This window comes from Malaclemys terrapin, chromosome 9, assembly GCF_027887155.1.
Source record: "Malaclemys terrapin pileata isolate rMalTer1 chromosome 9, rMalTer1.hap1, whole genome shotgun sequence".
Taxonomy (NCBI): Eukaryota; Metazoa; Chordata; order Testudines; family Emydidae; genus Malaclemys; species Malaclemys terrapin.
The window spans coordinates 538,282-551,896 of record NC_071513.1 but is presented as its reverse complement, the minus strand read 5'-3'; the positions used below and the strand labels follow the sequence as shown (position 1 = coordinate 551,896).

At 52.4% G+C, this 13,615-nt stretch overlaps 1 protein-coding gene across 4 annotated transcripts in view; it reads left to right on the top strand.

The window, feature by feature from the left end:
• NLGN3 (neuroligin 3) overlaps positions 1 to 13,615 on the top strand; it is an 87,267-nt gene that overhangs the window by 49,403 nt on the left and 24,249 nt on the right. For 2 of the 4 annotated variants that reach the window (XM_054040292.1, XM_054040291.1), the window contains 2 exons: positions 4,135 to 4,194; positions 12,322 to 12,471. In XM_054040292.1, the coding sequence (XP_053896267.1) occupies positions 4,135 to 4,194; positions 12,322 to 12,471 (210 nt within the window). Of the gene's footprint in view, positions 1 to 4,134; positions 4,195 to 9,137; positions 9,242 to 12,321; positions 12,472 to 13,615 lie in introns of those variants that run through there. The other 2 variants (XM_054040294.1, XM_054040293.1) reach the window with 2 other exon arrangements.

The window sequence follows — 13,615 nt, the reverse complement described above, 5'->3', positions numbered from 1 at the left end:
TGGTAGCTGAGGAATGGAGGAATCAAGTATCCTTTAATGTTGTCAGCTGCATGTACAGGGATGTAAATAAACGAGCTGGTTAGAGCTCTGGCCTGGCCCTGAGAACTGGCTCAATTGGACCTGTTAGGGCTTCTGTGGTCAGGTTTAAGGATTTGGGATCTGAAGTGGGTTGGTGTAGTTAGATGCAAATAAACTGGTAACTAGCAAAAACCTCTTGGGTGATACCCCAATTCTGGAAGTCAGGGCAGGATTGCTACATTGTCAGGTTCTGGCCTCCACACCCCTGTGAAGCTGTTTCCACAATCAAACGCCTCACTATTGCAGGATGTTTCCTGATACTCAGCCCAAATTTTGGCTGAACTTAATCTTGTTGCTCTTAGTTGTAACCACTGAGGGCCCTGCTCAGTCCCTGCACCCTTCACATTTGTAGCTCCTTGTTGTATCCACCCTTACTCTTCATTCGGCCAAGTCCTACGTAACTGATTCCTGTAACCAGTAGTCACGCTGCTCTCTCTGGGTCCTTCATTGTTTCTGTGGGAATTCAGAGAAGAACCTGAATTTGTCTCCAGTTTCTGGTGATGGGGCACTCAGAAATGACAAAGTATTCATAGATTGATAGATTCCAAGGCCAGAAGGAACCATTGGGATCATCTAGTCTGACCTCCTGAATAACACAGGCCAGAGACCTGCCCCAAAATAATAATTCTTACAAGATCTCATTTAGAAAACATCCAATCTTGATTTTAAAATTCCCAGTGAAGGAGAATCCACCATGGCCACTAAATTGTTCCAGTGGTTATTTACCCCCATTGATGGAAATTTACACCTTATATCTAATCTGAATTTGTCTAGCTTCAATTTCCAGCCATTAGATTGTGTGTTAGACCTTTCCTTTCTAGACTGACGAGCCCATTATCATAGAATCATAGAATCATAGAATATCAGAGTTGGAAGGGACCTCAAGAGGTCATCTAGTCCAACCCCCTGCTCAAAGCAGGACCAATTCCCAGCTAAATCATCCCAGCCAGGGCTTTGTCAAGCCGGGCCTTAAAAACCTCCAAGGAAGGAGACTCCACCACCTCCCTAGGTAACGCATTCCAGTGTTTCACCACCCTCCTAGTGAAATAGTTTTTCCTGATATCCAACCTGGACCTCCCCCACTGCAACTTGAGACCATTGCTCCTTGTTCTGTCATCTGCCACCACTGAGAACAGCCGAGCTCCATCCTCTTTGGAACCCCCCTTCAGGTAGTTGAAGGCTGCTATCAAATCCCCCCTCATTCTTCTCTTCTGGAGACTAAACAATCCCAGTTCTCTCAGCCTCTCCTCATAAGTCATGTGCTCCAGACCCCTAATCATTTTTGTTGCCCTCCGCTGGACTCTTTCCAATTTTTCCACATCCTTCTTGTAGTGTGGGGACCAAAACTGGACACAGTATTCCAGATGAGGCCTCACCAATGTCGAATAAAGGGGAACGATCACGTTCCTCGATCTGCTGGCAATGCCCCTACTTATACAGCCCAAAATATCAAATATTTGTTCCCCGTGTAGGTATTTGTAGACCCACTGCCTTCTCCCCTTTAGCCAATTCCTTATCCAATGCTTGTACTGATCCCCATCTTCCCTAACTGCACTAATTATTTCCCATGTGGTACCATGTTAAATGCTTTACAGAAGTCCAAGTATATTAGATTTCTTTCACTTCCCTCCTCTGAAAAAAATATTTTTTTAGATAAGGAAATGAGGTTAGTCTGGCATGGTTTATTTTTGGTTAACCCATCTTGCATTACATCCCCTTTACCATTTACCAATTTAATTATTCTTGAAATATTTATTGAAATACTTCTGCCTGTTCTGCATTATTATTGGTAATTATATCATTTCCATCTAGTAGTGGACCAGTGCCATTGTCAGGATTCTTTTTGTTCCTAATATGCTTAGATTCCTTCTTATTGTCCTTAATTCTGTTGGCCATAGATTTCTCCCTGTGTTCCTTGGCATCCCTTATCAGTTTTCTACAGTACCTAGCTTCTGATTTATATTCATTACTATTGACTTCCTCTTTCTTCCATTTGTTATATATCTATATTTATATCTTTATAACTGCCATCTCTTCCTCTAAACCAGGTTAGGTTTTTAAACCACTATGACCTTCTTCCTCAGTTGTGAAATTGTGGCTTTTGGGGCATCTGGTAAATTATGTGACCTCACCAAAACTATGCACAGAAGGGCTGTTCCTTCCCTTCTTGTGGAAGGAAGGCCTCTGGGCTTGGAAGGTGAGCACAGGATCCTGGGGGGTGTCTCCCCAGAGTGGGATAGAGAGGGGCTCCCACTTCATGGGCTGGGCCATGCTTTGCATTTGCCGCACAGAACTGCCCTGCTCTTTGTTGCCATAGCACTCTAATTCCCTACCCCTCTCATTCCTTTCTGCTCTCTCCACAGTTTGCCCTTCCCACTGGGTGTTTGAGTTTTAGGTTATTTTCTCCCAGACCCACTAACCGCATTTTTCTCAGCGGAATCCCATTCTGTTATTTCCTGCTCAGGTTTTCCAGCCTCTCTGGCTCCTTTGGATCATGCCTCTGGTCTCCTGGAAGTTCTGGCCTTCTCCCAATTTAGTATCACGTGGGAATGTCACCCACATGTTGCTCATCACTGTGTCTGTGATCACTAACATGCTAAATCAGGCCAGTCTAACTGTAGTCCTGGCAGCTGTTCCCCCCTGCCATCCGCTGCCCTCTGTTTACATCCTTCAGCCAGTTACTTAGCCCTTGCAAGTTTCAGATCTATGCCCATTTGCATTCTTTCAGCCCAGAGAAGCAAGACTCGAGGCACACACTGTCTTGGGGTCTCAGTGGCTCTGGGGTCTGATGGCACACAGACTACTTGGCAGCTTTGGGCGTTTGTGGCTGACTGTGCCTGTAATTGGTTTGAGGTGGAAGGACAGAGCTTTAGCTTCAAACCCTGCTTGCAGTACAGTGAAAGTAAGGGGGTGCCACCCAGTGCCAGCAGGAGAGCAGCCCCTTCCACCGAGCAGCACGCACATCCCTGGGATGGTGGGGGGTTGGTGGGGAGAGAAAAGGGAGGCAGAGGTGTTTGAGAATCAGGCCAGGGCTACAAACTAACTGGCACCAGTTTAGTGGAAGCAGGATGGTGGGTTAGTGTTAGTGAACATAAGAACGGCCGTACTGGGTCAGACCAAAGGTCCATCCAGGCCAGCATCCTGTCTACCAACAGTGGCCAATGCCAGGTGCTCCAGAGGGAGTGACCCTAACAGGCAGTGATCAAGTGATCTCTCTCCTGGCATCCATCTCCATCCTCTGACAGACAGAGGCTAGGGACACCATTCCTTACCCATCCTGGCTACTAGCCATTAATGGACTTAACTACCATGAATTTATCCAGTTCTCTTTTAAATGCTGTTATAGTCCAGGCCTTCACAACCTCCTCAGGCAAGGAGTTCCACAGGTTGACTGTGCGCTGTGTGAAGAAGAATTTCCTTGTATTTGTTTTAAACCTGCTGCCCATTAATTTCATTTGGCAACCCCTAGTTCTTATATTATGGGAACAAGTAAATAACTTTTCCTTATTCACTTTCTCCACACCACTCATGATTTTATATACTTCTATCGTATCCCTCCCTTAGTCTCCTCTTTTCCAAGCTGAAAAATCCTAGCCTCTTTAATCTCTCCTCATGTGGCTTTCTGCCGATGGGCAGGGCACGGAGCTTACCCCAAATCAGTCCAAGAATCAGTTGCAAAGTGTGGGCCACAGGGGAGGTGGAGGATGTAGCAGGGGAGGAGCAGGCAGGAGGGCACACAAGCTCATCTGCTATCCTGCTTAAAGAGGCCTGTTCTCTCCCTCTCCTGGCCCCCAGACCAAGGAGCACATGTTCCCAGGGCAGACTCCAGTGGAAGGGGGGCCCAGGCAGCCTGGAGAGGCAATCCCCTGTCTGCTCTGAACTGTGGCTGTGTTTGGCCAGCAGCCCTGGCCGAGCCCATGGAGAGATGCAGTGTGAGTAGCCAGGCAGTGCTGCAGGCCTGGCCCCCTTCTCTGCTATCATGCTATTTTTGAATTCTCTTTTGTTTTTGTTTTTTGTTTTTCTTTTTTGTTCTGTCTCCTCGTGTTTGGTCCCTAGGAGCCAGCGCTAAGAAACAGGGCGAGGACTTAGCGGATAATGACGGGGATGAAGACGAAGGTATTTCTGTGCTCGAGGCTGCTGCTGCTGCATGACACGCAAAGCAAATCCGTTTGCTTTCCATTCTCTGCCATTTCCAGGGAGCCCTGTCTGTCTGTGTCTTTGTTTCCTAATCAGTTGCACGGGGCGGGCAGGTGGGGTGACCGGCTGTGCAGGGGGCGCTCATACCTTTCCTTTGGGGGAAGCTCGGGGGGTTTGCTTTACAAGGAGTTTGCTGGCTGCCCAACCTGCCTCTGTATGAGCAAAAGGCTCTAAGGAAGCATGGCGACATGAACAAGAGAGGAGCCAAAGGGTGCCTGGCTCGATTTCACCCCAAGCCCAGTCACATTTCACCTCCGGCCTCAGCTCTCGCTGGACCTCAGACTTACTGTGTCAACTAAGAGACTTTCCTTTTTGGCTCCACCCCCCATGCTGCCATCCCAACCTCCCTTCTCCCCACGGTGCACAGTGTCAGAGCCGGCAGCACCTGTCCTCATCCCCTTGTGTCCCGTGCGACTCCCTCTGATGCCCCACTGGCTTGCAGGGAGCATGCACATGGCAGAATGCAGTCCAGGCCTGCTTTAACCCATGTCCGGATTTGCTATCTAGAGTCTAGTCAGGCTCTCTCTCTCTCTCTCGCTCTCTCTCTCTCATGCGGCCGCTCGTGCGCTCTCTGCTACTGCCGCTCCCCACTACAGATGCAGAGGAAACTGGAAATATGGATGAAGGCAATAGGCTGAGCACAGAGCTGTCGGGAGCTCTGGAGACCTGCAGAAGAGAGCACTGTCACTTTACTGGCCTCTGGTTTCTCTCCAGGATTAGCATCTTCATTTAGGAGCAGAGATACCCCTCACCTGTCCAGTGAAGGGCAGCAGGCCCTGCAGAGAGTAGCCCTGAGCGTTCTGTTGCAGGCTGTGCCGTAGTGTCCGGTTAGCATCACCCAGGCTAGCTCAGCGGGTTGGATTTGAGGGGGACAGAAGTCCCCCATTTGGGTGTTTGATCTGCTTTAAATACCTGGCTGTGCTTGCTGCACAGTTGCTGTTAAGGGCGACCATGCATTCCACAACGCACTGCTTGTGAGTCTGTGACTTGCCAGCTCTTGGCCCAAGCCCCATGTGAGTGGATTTGAGGAGGGCAGCAGCTCTGGTACCGCCCAGGTGTGAGGGAGAGGACATGCATGCTGTATTGTTTGCTGAGAGTATGGCAGAGCCTGTGGGTGAACGAGTGAACACGCCAGGGTTGGATGGGGCTGCCTGGCGGGAGCGAACCGGGGCACTGCACACTGTCACAATGAGCTGGTGAATTTGGCAGCTAGTCTCAAAGGGCCTGACTGCGGGAAGGGGAGGAAAGGCAAGCATTACTTCAGTGGCTTGGCCACCCCTCTCGGGTTGCTGGGCTCTGTGCGGCCAGGGACAGATCAGCCTTGGCAGGTGGCTTTTCTCAGCAGAGTGGACAGGAGTATCTGATTTTGCCTGCCATGTCCAGTGCAGAACTGGGGCCTGGACAGTATGGGAGGGTGCAGTCCCTTCTGCGCAGCTCTGATTTGAATCGCCAGGGGGCACTGGGAGAAGTGGTGCTGCCCCATGGCAGGTGATGGTCGTTGTGGTGGCAGCCTGATTAACTGTGAGTTAGTGACCTTGGCATGTGGGTGGCTAAACATTAGATCCACCACAAAGGAATAAACAAGAATTTCCCGAGTTGAGCCCCCGGCTGGAGGTGGAGCCATGGGCAGCAGCTGCTTAGTCAGGGCCAGGGGTGCCTTGCTGCGGAGGCAGTGCATGTGACGATTTGCCAGAGGCCAGAGGGATGGGTGCGCACCAGATGCCTTTTATTGTGCCAGTCCCCTGGTATCAAGTCCCTGGAACGTGAGCCTCTGATGTCTCAAGTGGAGCAGGTCCGAACTAAGGCATCAGAGAGGCTCAGAATGTAGAGACGGAGAAGCCCAGTTAGATCTCATCACATCTTTCTCCTCTCAGCCAGTGCAGTGCAGGGTTCCCTGCACTACACTCATGTTCCATGTGCTGGCCAAGGGGCTCCCAGCCTGCCCCGCCGGGGACGATTCCCAGCCAGCGCTGTCCCCCAGGCAAGGAGTGCAGGGCTCTTCCGGGGTGGGGGGTGGGGGTGTGCTTAAGGCAGTGGTTTCTAGCTGCTCAGCCTAAGAGACCCTTTCTCAGTTCATCTGGCAGCAGGAGGCGACGGCTGTTCGGGCAGAGCTGTTCAGAGCCTCAGAGGAGGAGCAGCTGGAGCTTGCTGTGGCGGGAGGAGTGTCTGGACAGGTTCAAGGGTTGCAAGGTCAGAGTGGGGCTGGAGACCAGCACAGCAGGCTAGGTGGAAGATCATCAAGGTGTGGAGCTGGAGGGGGAAATGACCGGGCTGGGCCCCTCAGTGCCTGGAAGGTGCAGAGAGGAGGGGTTGTGGTCCTTTCCTGCCTGGAGGAGTAGTGCAAGGGGGTGTCTCCCCTTTAATAACAAAGAGCCCAGATTGCTGGCAGTGAAAACAAAAACGGGGGTGGAGCAAGTGAGAGTAAAAGACAGGCCCCAAAATCTGCAGATCAGCAAGGACCTTGCTGTGTACAGAGGCCAAGGCCCTGCCCTACACAGTTGTAGCAGCATAACTGAAGATGGGCTTTTAAGCTGACTGAGTCACACTGGTCCAATACCCTGTCTGGATGCTGGGAATTCAGCTTAAGCCTGGCTTGTATCAATAGAGAATCGAGTGAAATTAAATGGACACAAGCCAGGTTTAAAGTGAATTCCCAGCATCCAGGTACGGTCTTGTATCACTTTAACTGAAAGTGTGATTTTAATCTGGCGCAACTTTGAATGTAGACCAGGCCTAAGGGAGCTGCAAAGCTGGCTGGTGCTCAGTATAAAAGGCAACTGACCTATCGTGTTGGCAGGAGGGGAGAGTTTGTGGGGAAGTTTGCTGAGGACACAGCTGTAAACTGATGTCAGTGGAACCTGGTGAATTGTGAGAGTCCTGGCATTCAGGGCACCCTCCTGGCAGATGGAATTTAACCTGGCAAAACCAGCCTGTCTTTCCATCTGCAGCCTTTTGCCCCCATCCCAGAACCCCTTGTACTGTGACCTAAATTGGTGTTTGTCTTCAATGCACATCACTGTGATAAATTCACCTCATTAGCGATATCCTTGGCGGACACATTGACAATGTTGGGGATTGCACATTCCCTGGTGCTGCATGGCCCTCAGCCTCCCCACTGCAGCTGTGGCATTTGGGGGCAGGGGTGTCTATGTATGTACACATGGGTGCTTAGATTGGGGGGAGGTAAATGTGTGGGGGCCCAGAAAGCAGCTTCCCCCTTGTGTCACAACGTCTCCCATGCTGCACCGGATTAGCTCCACTGAGGCACCCCGGGGGTGAGTGGCTTGGTGATGGCAGTCCCGTGTGCAGGACTGAAAAAACGCAGTGCTGAGAATGCTGTTGCCGGAGACATTAGCTCCGCCAGGGCTGAGATGCGAAAGGTCCGGAGAGGGAGCAAGTCTGAGGGATTTAAATGAGAAAAGGACCAGAATGCGTAGCCTTTCCAGCTTGTGCGGCCTGCCCACAGGACAATGTCCAGATGCTCTGTGTAGCAACTCCTCCCTGTGGACGCCTCAAAGAATTCTCCACCCCAGGTGCAGTTACGGGGCTTGCTGCCACCTGGTGACACAGCAGGAGAGGGTTCTGGCAGTGAATAGGTACTGTAAGCTGCTTGTAAAAGCCAAGGGAGAATCCCCTTGTACCCCCGCTGCATTTGGCAAGCTTCAGCCTAAGGAGTGGACTGGGCTGGGAGGTGCAGCCCATGCTGCTGTGGCCATAAGTGACAGGTCGTGACTGAGCAGGCTGCAGTAATTTAGAGCAGCCCCAGGGTTACTCTAAGTTGCACACATGGGGCTGTTCTGGCCCTGTAGTAGTCCAGAATTGGAGAGGGTGTAGAAAAGAGCCACAAAAATTATTTGAGGTCTGGAGAAAATGCCTGATAGTGAGAGAACTAAAGAGCACCATCTGTTTAGCCCATCAAAAGGGGGATTGAGAGGTGATTTGATTACAGCATATACATTCCTTCTCAGGGAGAAATAGTGGGTTCTAAAGGGCTCGTGAAATCTAATCCTGCCAAGCCTAATTAAAGTTTTTGATCATTTTTAATGGAGAATATCAATGTTTATTTCTAAGTATTTGTTAGATTTTTATTGATTTTAACATTTTCACAGTGCACAAAATTACGTGTTTTAAGTATTTTTTAAGATTTTTATCAATTTAAATTTTCATAGTCATAGAAAATTATGGGGGGTATCAGACAATAATTAAATGACAGTAAACACTGAGATTTCAAAAGTTAAAGGTTTATAATTGTTAAAACACATTGTCAACATCACGTGTCAAATTATGCAAAGTAAATACTCTTCAATCAAATTAGTAATTTCTGAAGCAATATTTTTCTTACTTTGCCTCTCAGTAAATGTTGTTAATAATCAATGGAAATATCTTTTAGTTGGTTTGTGTGTGCATGGTGAAATCGATACTTATCAGCATTTACTGACAAAGAATCTAATCCTTCCCAACGCCTGGAACCTGAAGCTAGATAAATTCAAATAGAAATTAGGCAGAGATTTGCAGAGCCGGATTAAGGCAGGGGCTTTAGGGGCTGCAGCCCAGGGCCCTAGTTCAAGGGGGGGGCCCACAAAAATAAATCATAGGCAGCCATCTCCAACTCTGGGCGGCTAAAAGTCCTGCGGCGCAGTGAGACGCTCAGGCAGGCTGCCTGCATGCCATGGCCCCATGCCGCTCCCAGAAGCGGCTGGCTGCTAACGCATTTCTATGGCCCCTGGCAAGGGGGGAGGTGGCTCCGCAGGCTGCCTCCGCCACCAGCACTGTCCTCACAGCTCCCATTGGCTGGAAACTGTCCAATGAGAGGAACAGGGGCGGCGCTTGCGGGTGCAGGCAGCGCACGGAGACATGCTGTCCCCTTCCTCCCAGGGGCTGCAGAGACGTGCTAGGAGCCAGCTGCTTCCTTACGGCAGACAGCTTGCCTGAGCCCTACTGAACTGCCAGCTGGGAGCCGCCTGTGGTAAGCGCCTCCTGGCTGGAGCTTGCACCTCGCACCCCCGCCTCCACCCCAATCCCCTGCCCCATATCAGAATCCCCCTCCTGCACCCAAACTCCCTCACAGACCTCACACCCTCTCCTGCACCCCAATCCTCTGTCCCAGCCCCCTCCTGCACCAAACTCCCTCCCAGGAAAAAGACTTGTACACAGGGGCCCCACAAAATCGAATAGTCCCAGGTCCACAGGAGAGTTAATCCGGCCCTGGAGATTTGTAACAGCGAGGGTGATTAACCACTGAAACAAACTCCCAGGGGGAACGGGATTCTCCATCTCCTGATCTCTTTTCTGGAAGTCACGCTGTCTGGAGTGGCTCATGGCCGCAAGTGCCCACCTCCGGGCACACTGTCAGAAACAGGGCAGGCACTCCAAGCTGGCGCTATGTTCTATCATTAGATTTCACCAAGCCAGTAACAAGTGTGAACCCCTGGATCAGTATAATAGTCTTACCATGAAGTCACAGACAGTCCCCTTAGGCTACGTCTGTACTATGGATCTTACAGTTGCACTGCTGTAAGGTCTCCTGTGTAGCCGCTCTATGCCAGCGGGAGAACGCTCTCCCCTCGACATAATTCAACCACCCCAATGAACCTGACAGGCTGTGGACACGCTGCTTTGGTAGTAGTTCTGGGCTTTCACCCTCAGAGTTCTGACTCCAGCTGCAGCCACCAAAAGGCCATTCCAACAACTGGAGCTCGGGCTGGGAGCCTCTTTGGCCATTTCCTGTATGCTGCTGTCTTCCCAGCCTTCAGTCAGGGCTTGAGAGGTTTGTGTGCTTTGAGTGGCTGACAAAGCAAATTGCAGCATCAGAGGAGGGCTGCTTTGTCTAGTGGTTAAGGAGCCACCTTGGGACTCAGGAGACCTGGTTCAAGGCTGGCCGTGCCAGTCTCCCTGCATGACCCTGGGCTGCTCCAGGCCTTCGCCTCCAGATGTGCGATGCGGGGGATGTCCTGGCCCTGCCCAGCACGGTGTGTGGGAGTGTGGTCAAGGGGGACGGTAAATTCCTTGGCAAGAGATCTAAGCTAGATACCAAATGCATTCCCAAGTCAAGGCTGGAAGCCTGAGAACTTCCCTCCGGGGGCCTTTAGACCTGCCTAGGCGCCGTCTGCTCAAAGGGGAATCAGCCCCAGCCAACCAAGGAGTCCCTGGGCCTGGAGAGAGGGGACACTTATGGCCACCTGTAGAGGGCTAATAGGTGGGCTCTGTTTGTAACCTCAGGAAATGCTCTTCTCATAGGCATACTGACCTGTAGGCCCCTTCTAGGGAAAAGAGCCATGACTCACCCAGATTCCCCTGGGAAGATGGGGGTGGGGATGGACTAGATGAGGGAGGTTGGTTAGCCTCTGAGTGCGCTGGCCTTGCCTGCACAGTCCCAGGTGCCCCAGCGTCTGTCAGGAGTGCTGGGAAGGACTTGCTTGTAGGTGCCTGGGGCAGCAGCCAGCTTGGCTCCCCAGAGAACCCAGAACCAGAGGCTTAATGAGCCGAGGTTAGCAGACCCATCTGAGCCCCATCAGCCCTCTGGCCTGGGGTGATGCTGCCCTGTCTGTGTGCTCCAGCCTGGGGTATGAAACGTCATCTCTTTCACCAGGGCAGCCATCCAAAGGAGAGACCCAGGCCCAATACATGGATGATAGCCCAGTGGGGTCCATGTCTCACTGACCCTGTGGGGCCCCTGTCCTGCTGAAGGTGTTGGAAGGTTTGTCTTGCTCAGAATTGAGCCTGCCTGGCCTGGGATCAGTGTGCGTCTGCAGGGGCTCTGGGCTGCTGGCACTCAGGAGGGAGAGCCAGGGGAGCTAGTCGAATTAGCAGTTCTAGAGAAGCGGGTCCCAGCCTCGGGATGCTGTGGTCAGAGGGCTAGGCCTGGCGGCAGAGGTAGGCCTGTGACACTGGCTGTGTGCCCTCTGCTCAGCCAGCGCACAAGCATTGCCAATGGCTGGCACTGGCCCCTTCAGGCGTTGCCTCGGGAGTCAGAAAACAGGGCAGGAGTCAGCAAAGGGCTGTCCTACCTGTGCCAGACCCCAGCGCCCGCTGAGGGGAGCGAGAGAGATACTGAGGCCAAGCATAAGGAGAGTGGGGTCTGCAGCCAGAGGTGGAGGGGCTCCAGTGCCTGCTTCTTTGGCAGAACACCGGGGCAGGGCCGAGGGTGCAGCAGGACTTTCCATTGAGATGTTCACAGACAGAAGAGAGGGCACCTGATGCCTCCCCTCCCCTCCCCTATAGGCCCTCAGCATCTAGTGCCCCACCCCATGACCCCTCACTGTCCAGCACCCCCTCCATTGACACTCCATTCCTCATGACCTAGTCCAGTCCCCACTCTACTGTATTTCCCTCATTCCCTGCTCCTCCATCTCCCCCGTTCCCTGTGCCCATCTGGTCAGTCTGTCTGCCCCTCATTGCCATGGTCTGTCTGGGCACTGGGGGTAGAGCAAGGGGGACATGGCAAGAGACAGAGGGGTTCCTGCCTTTCCATGGCGAGGTCGGAAATGCGAGCAGTGATCTCCCTCCACCTGCCCCAGGTCCTGCACATCTCCCCCCTTCCCAAAGCAATGCCAGCTTCCAGGACTCAGCTAGCCACCGGCCTGCTGCAGCTGGGCTGTTTGCAGGCTCCCACAGCCCCTGTGCATGCAGGACGTTCCCTATCAGGCTGCTGGGGAAGGAGCCCCAGGATGGGCCCAGTGCTGAGTGACATACAGCAAGATCCCTCTCCAGGGAAAGCCCAGGAATCCCTTTCAGTGCCCTCTCATGGCCTGTGGCCTGCAGAGCCCTGACCCACCTGGGGCAGCTGGCCTGGTGGGAGAAGCAGTGCCGGGATCTGGCACCGCCGGGGTTGGGCCCGCAAGGTCTCTGGGAATCCTGGAGGGCAGGTGACGGCGTGGCCTGTGGTGGGCTGGGCTCCATTTGTCCTGGGTGAGATGCCCAGGCCCTAGCTGGCCTGGGCATGGCTGCAGCACTACCCCTCCGCAGGTCCTGGCAGCTGGTGTTGTTCCTCTCCCCTGCAGTCCACCCTCCTGGCAGAGTCCTGTGTTTAACCTCCTCTTTTTTCAGACATTCGTGACAGTGGGGCCAAGCCCGTGATGGTTTATATCCATGGCGGCTCCTACATGGAGGGCACAGGGAACATGATTGATGGCAGCATCCTGGCCAGCTACGGCAACGTCATCGTCATCACCCTCAACTACCGCGTGGGCGTGCTAGGTACGGGCGCAGCAGGGCCCAACTCCTGGGGGGGGGGGAGGAAGAGGGGCCCCTGAGGGCCTCAGCTGTTGTTGGGTGGGGGGCAAGGATATGTGGGGCAGAGCCCTGAGGGACTCAGCTCTTGTTAGGTGGGGGGAGCAGGGGTATGTGGGGCAGAGCCCCAAGGCCAGGGTAGAAGGGGTATGTGGGGCAGAGCCCTAGGACAGGGGTTTGGGGGGCAGAGCCCCAAGGCCAGGGGAGAAGGGGTGTGGGGGACAGAGCCCCTAGGATGGGAGTGTGGGGGGCAGAGCCCCGAGGCCAGGGGAGAAGGGGGTGCAGAGCCCCGAGCTGTGGGGCAGAGCCCTGAGGCCAGGGGAAAAAGGGTGTGGGGGACAGAGCCCCAAGGCCAGGTGTAACGATGCTGGTTCTGGTGGGACCCAACTGAGAGTGCCACTCGTTATGGGGACCACCAGTGCCACTCGTTATGGGGACAAATGGTTATGAAAACCAATACCCCAGTAAAAGAAAAAAGGTTTTCTTGATCCCAAAGAATCAAGCCCCAGACCCAGGTCAATATACAAATCAGTTTTTACCCACAAATCACGCTGTTGCCAATCCTTTAGAATCTAAAATCTAAGGGTTTATTTATAAAAGGAAAAAGATAGAGATGAGAGCTAGAATTGGTTAAATGGAATCAATTACATACAGTAATGGCAAAATTCGTGGTTCAGGCCTGTAGCAGCGATAGAATAAACTGCAGGTCTAGCTCAAGTCTCTGGAATACATCCCCAGCTGGGATGGGTCATCGGTCCTTTGTTCAGAGCTTCAGTTTGTAGCAAAGTCCCTCCAGAGGTATGAAGCAGGATTGAAGACAAGATGGAGATGAGGCATCAGCCTTTTATAGTCTTTTCCAGGTGTAAGAACACCTCTTTGTTCTTACTGTGGAAAATTACAGCAAAATGGAGTCTGGAGTCACATGGGCCAGTCCCTGCATACTTTGCTGAGTTACAAGGCGTATCTGCCTTCTCTCAATGGGTCAATTCTATAGCTGATGGTCCTTAATGGGACATCAAGCAGGCTAGGCAGAGCTAATACCAACTTATCTGGGATGTCACCCAGCAGCATAGCATAAGTTTGAAATACAGACAGTATAGAGCCAATATTC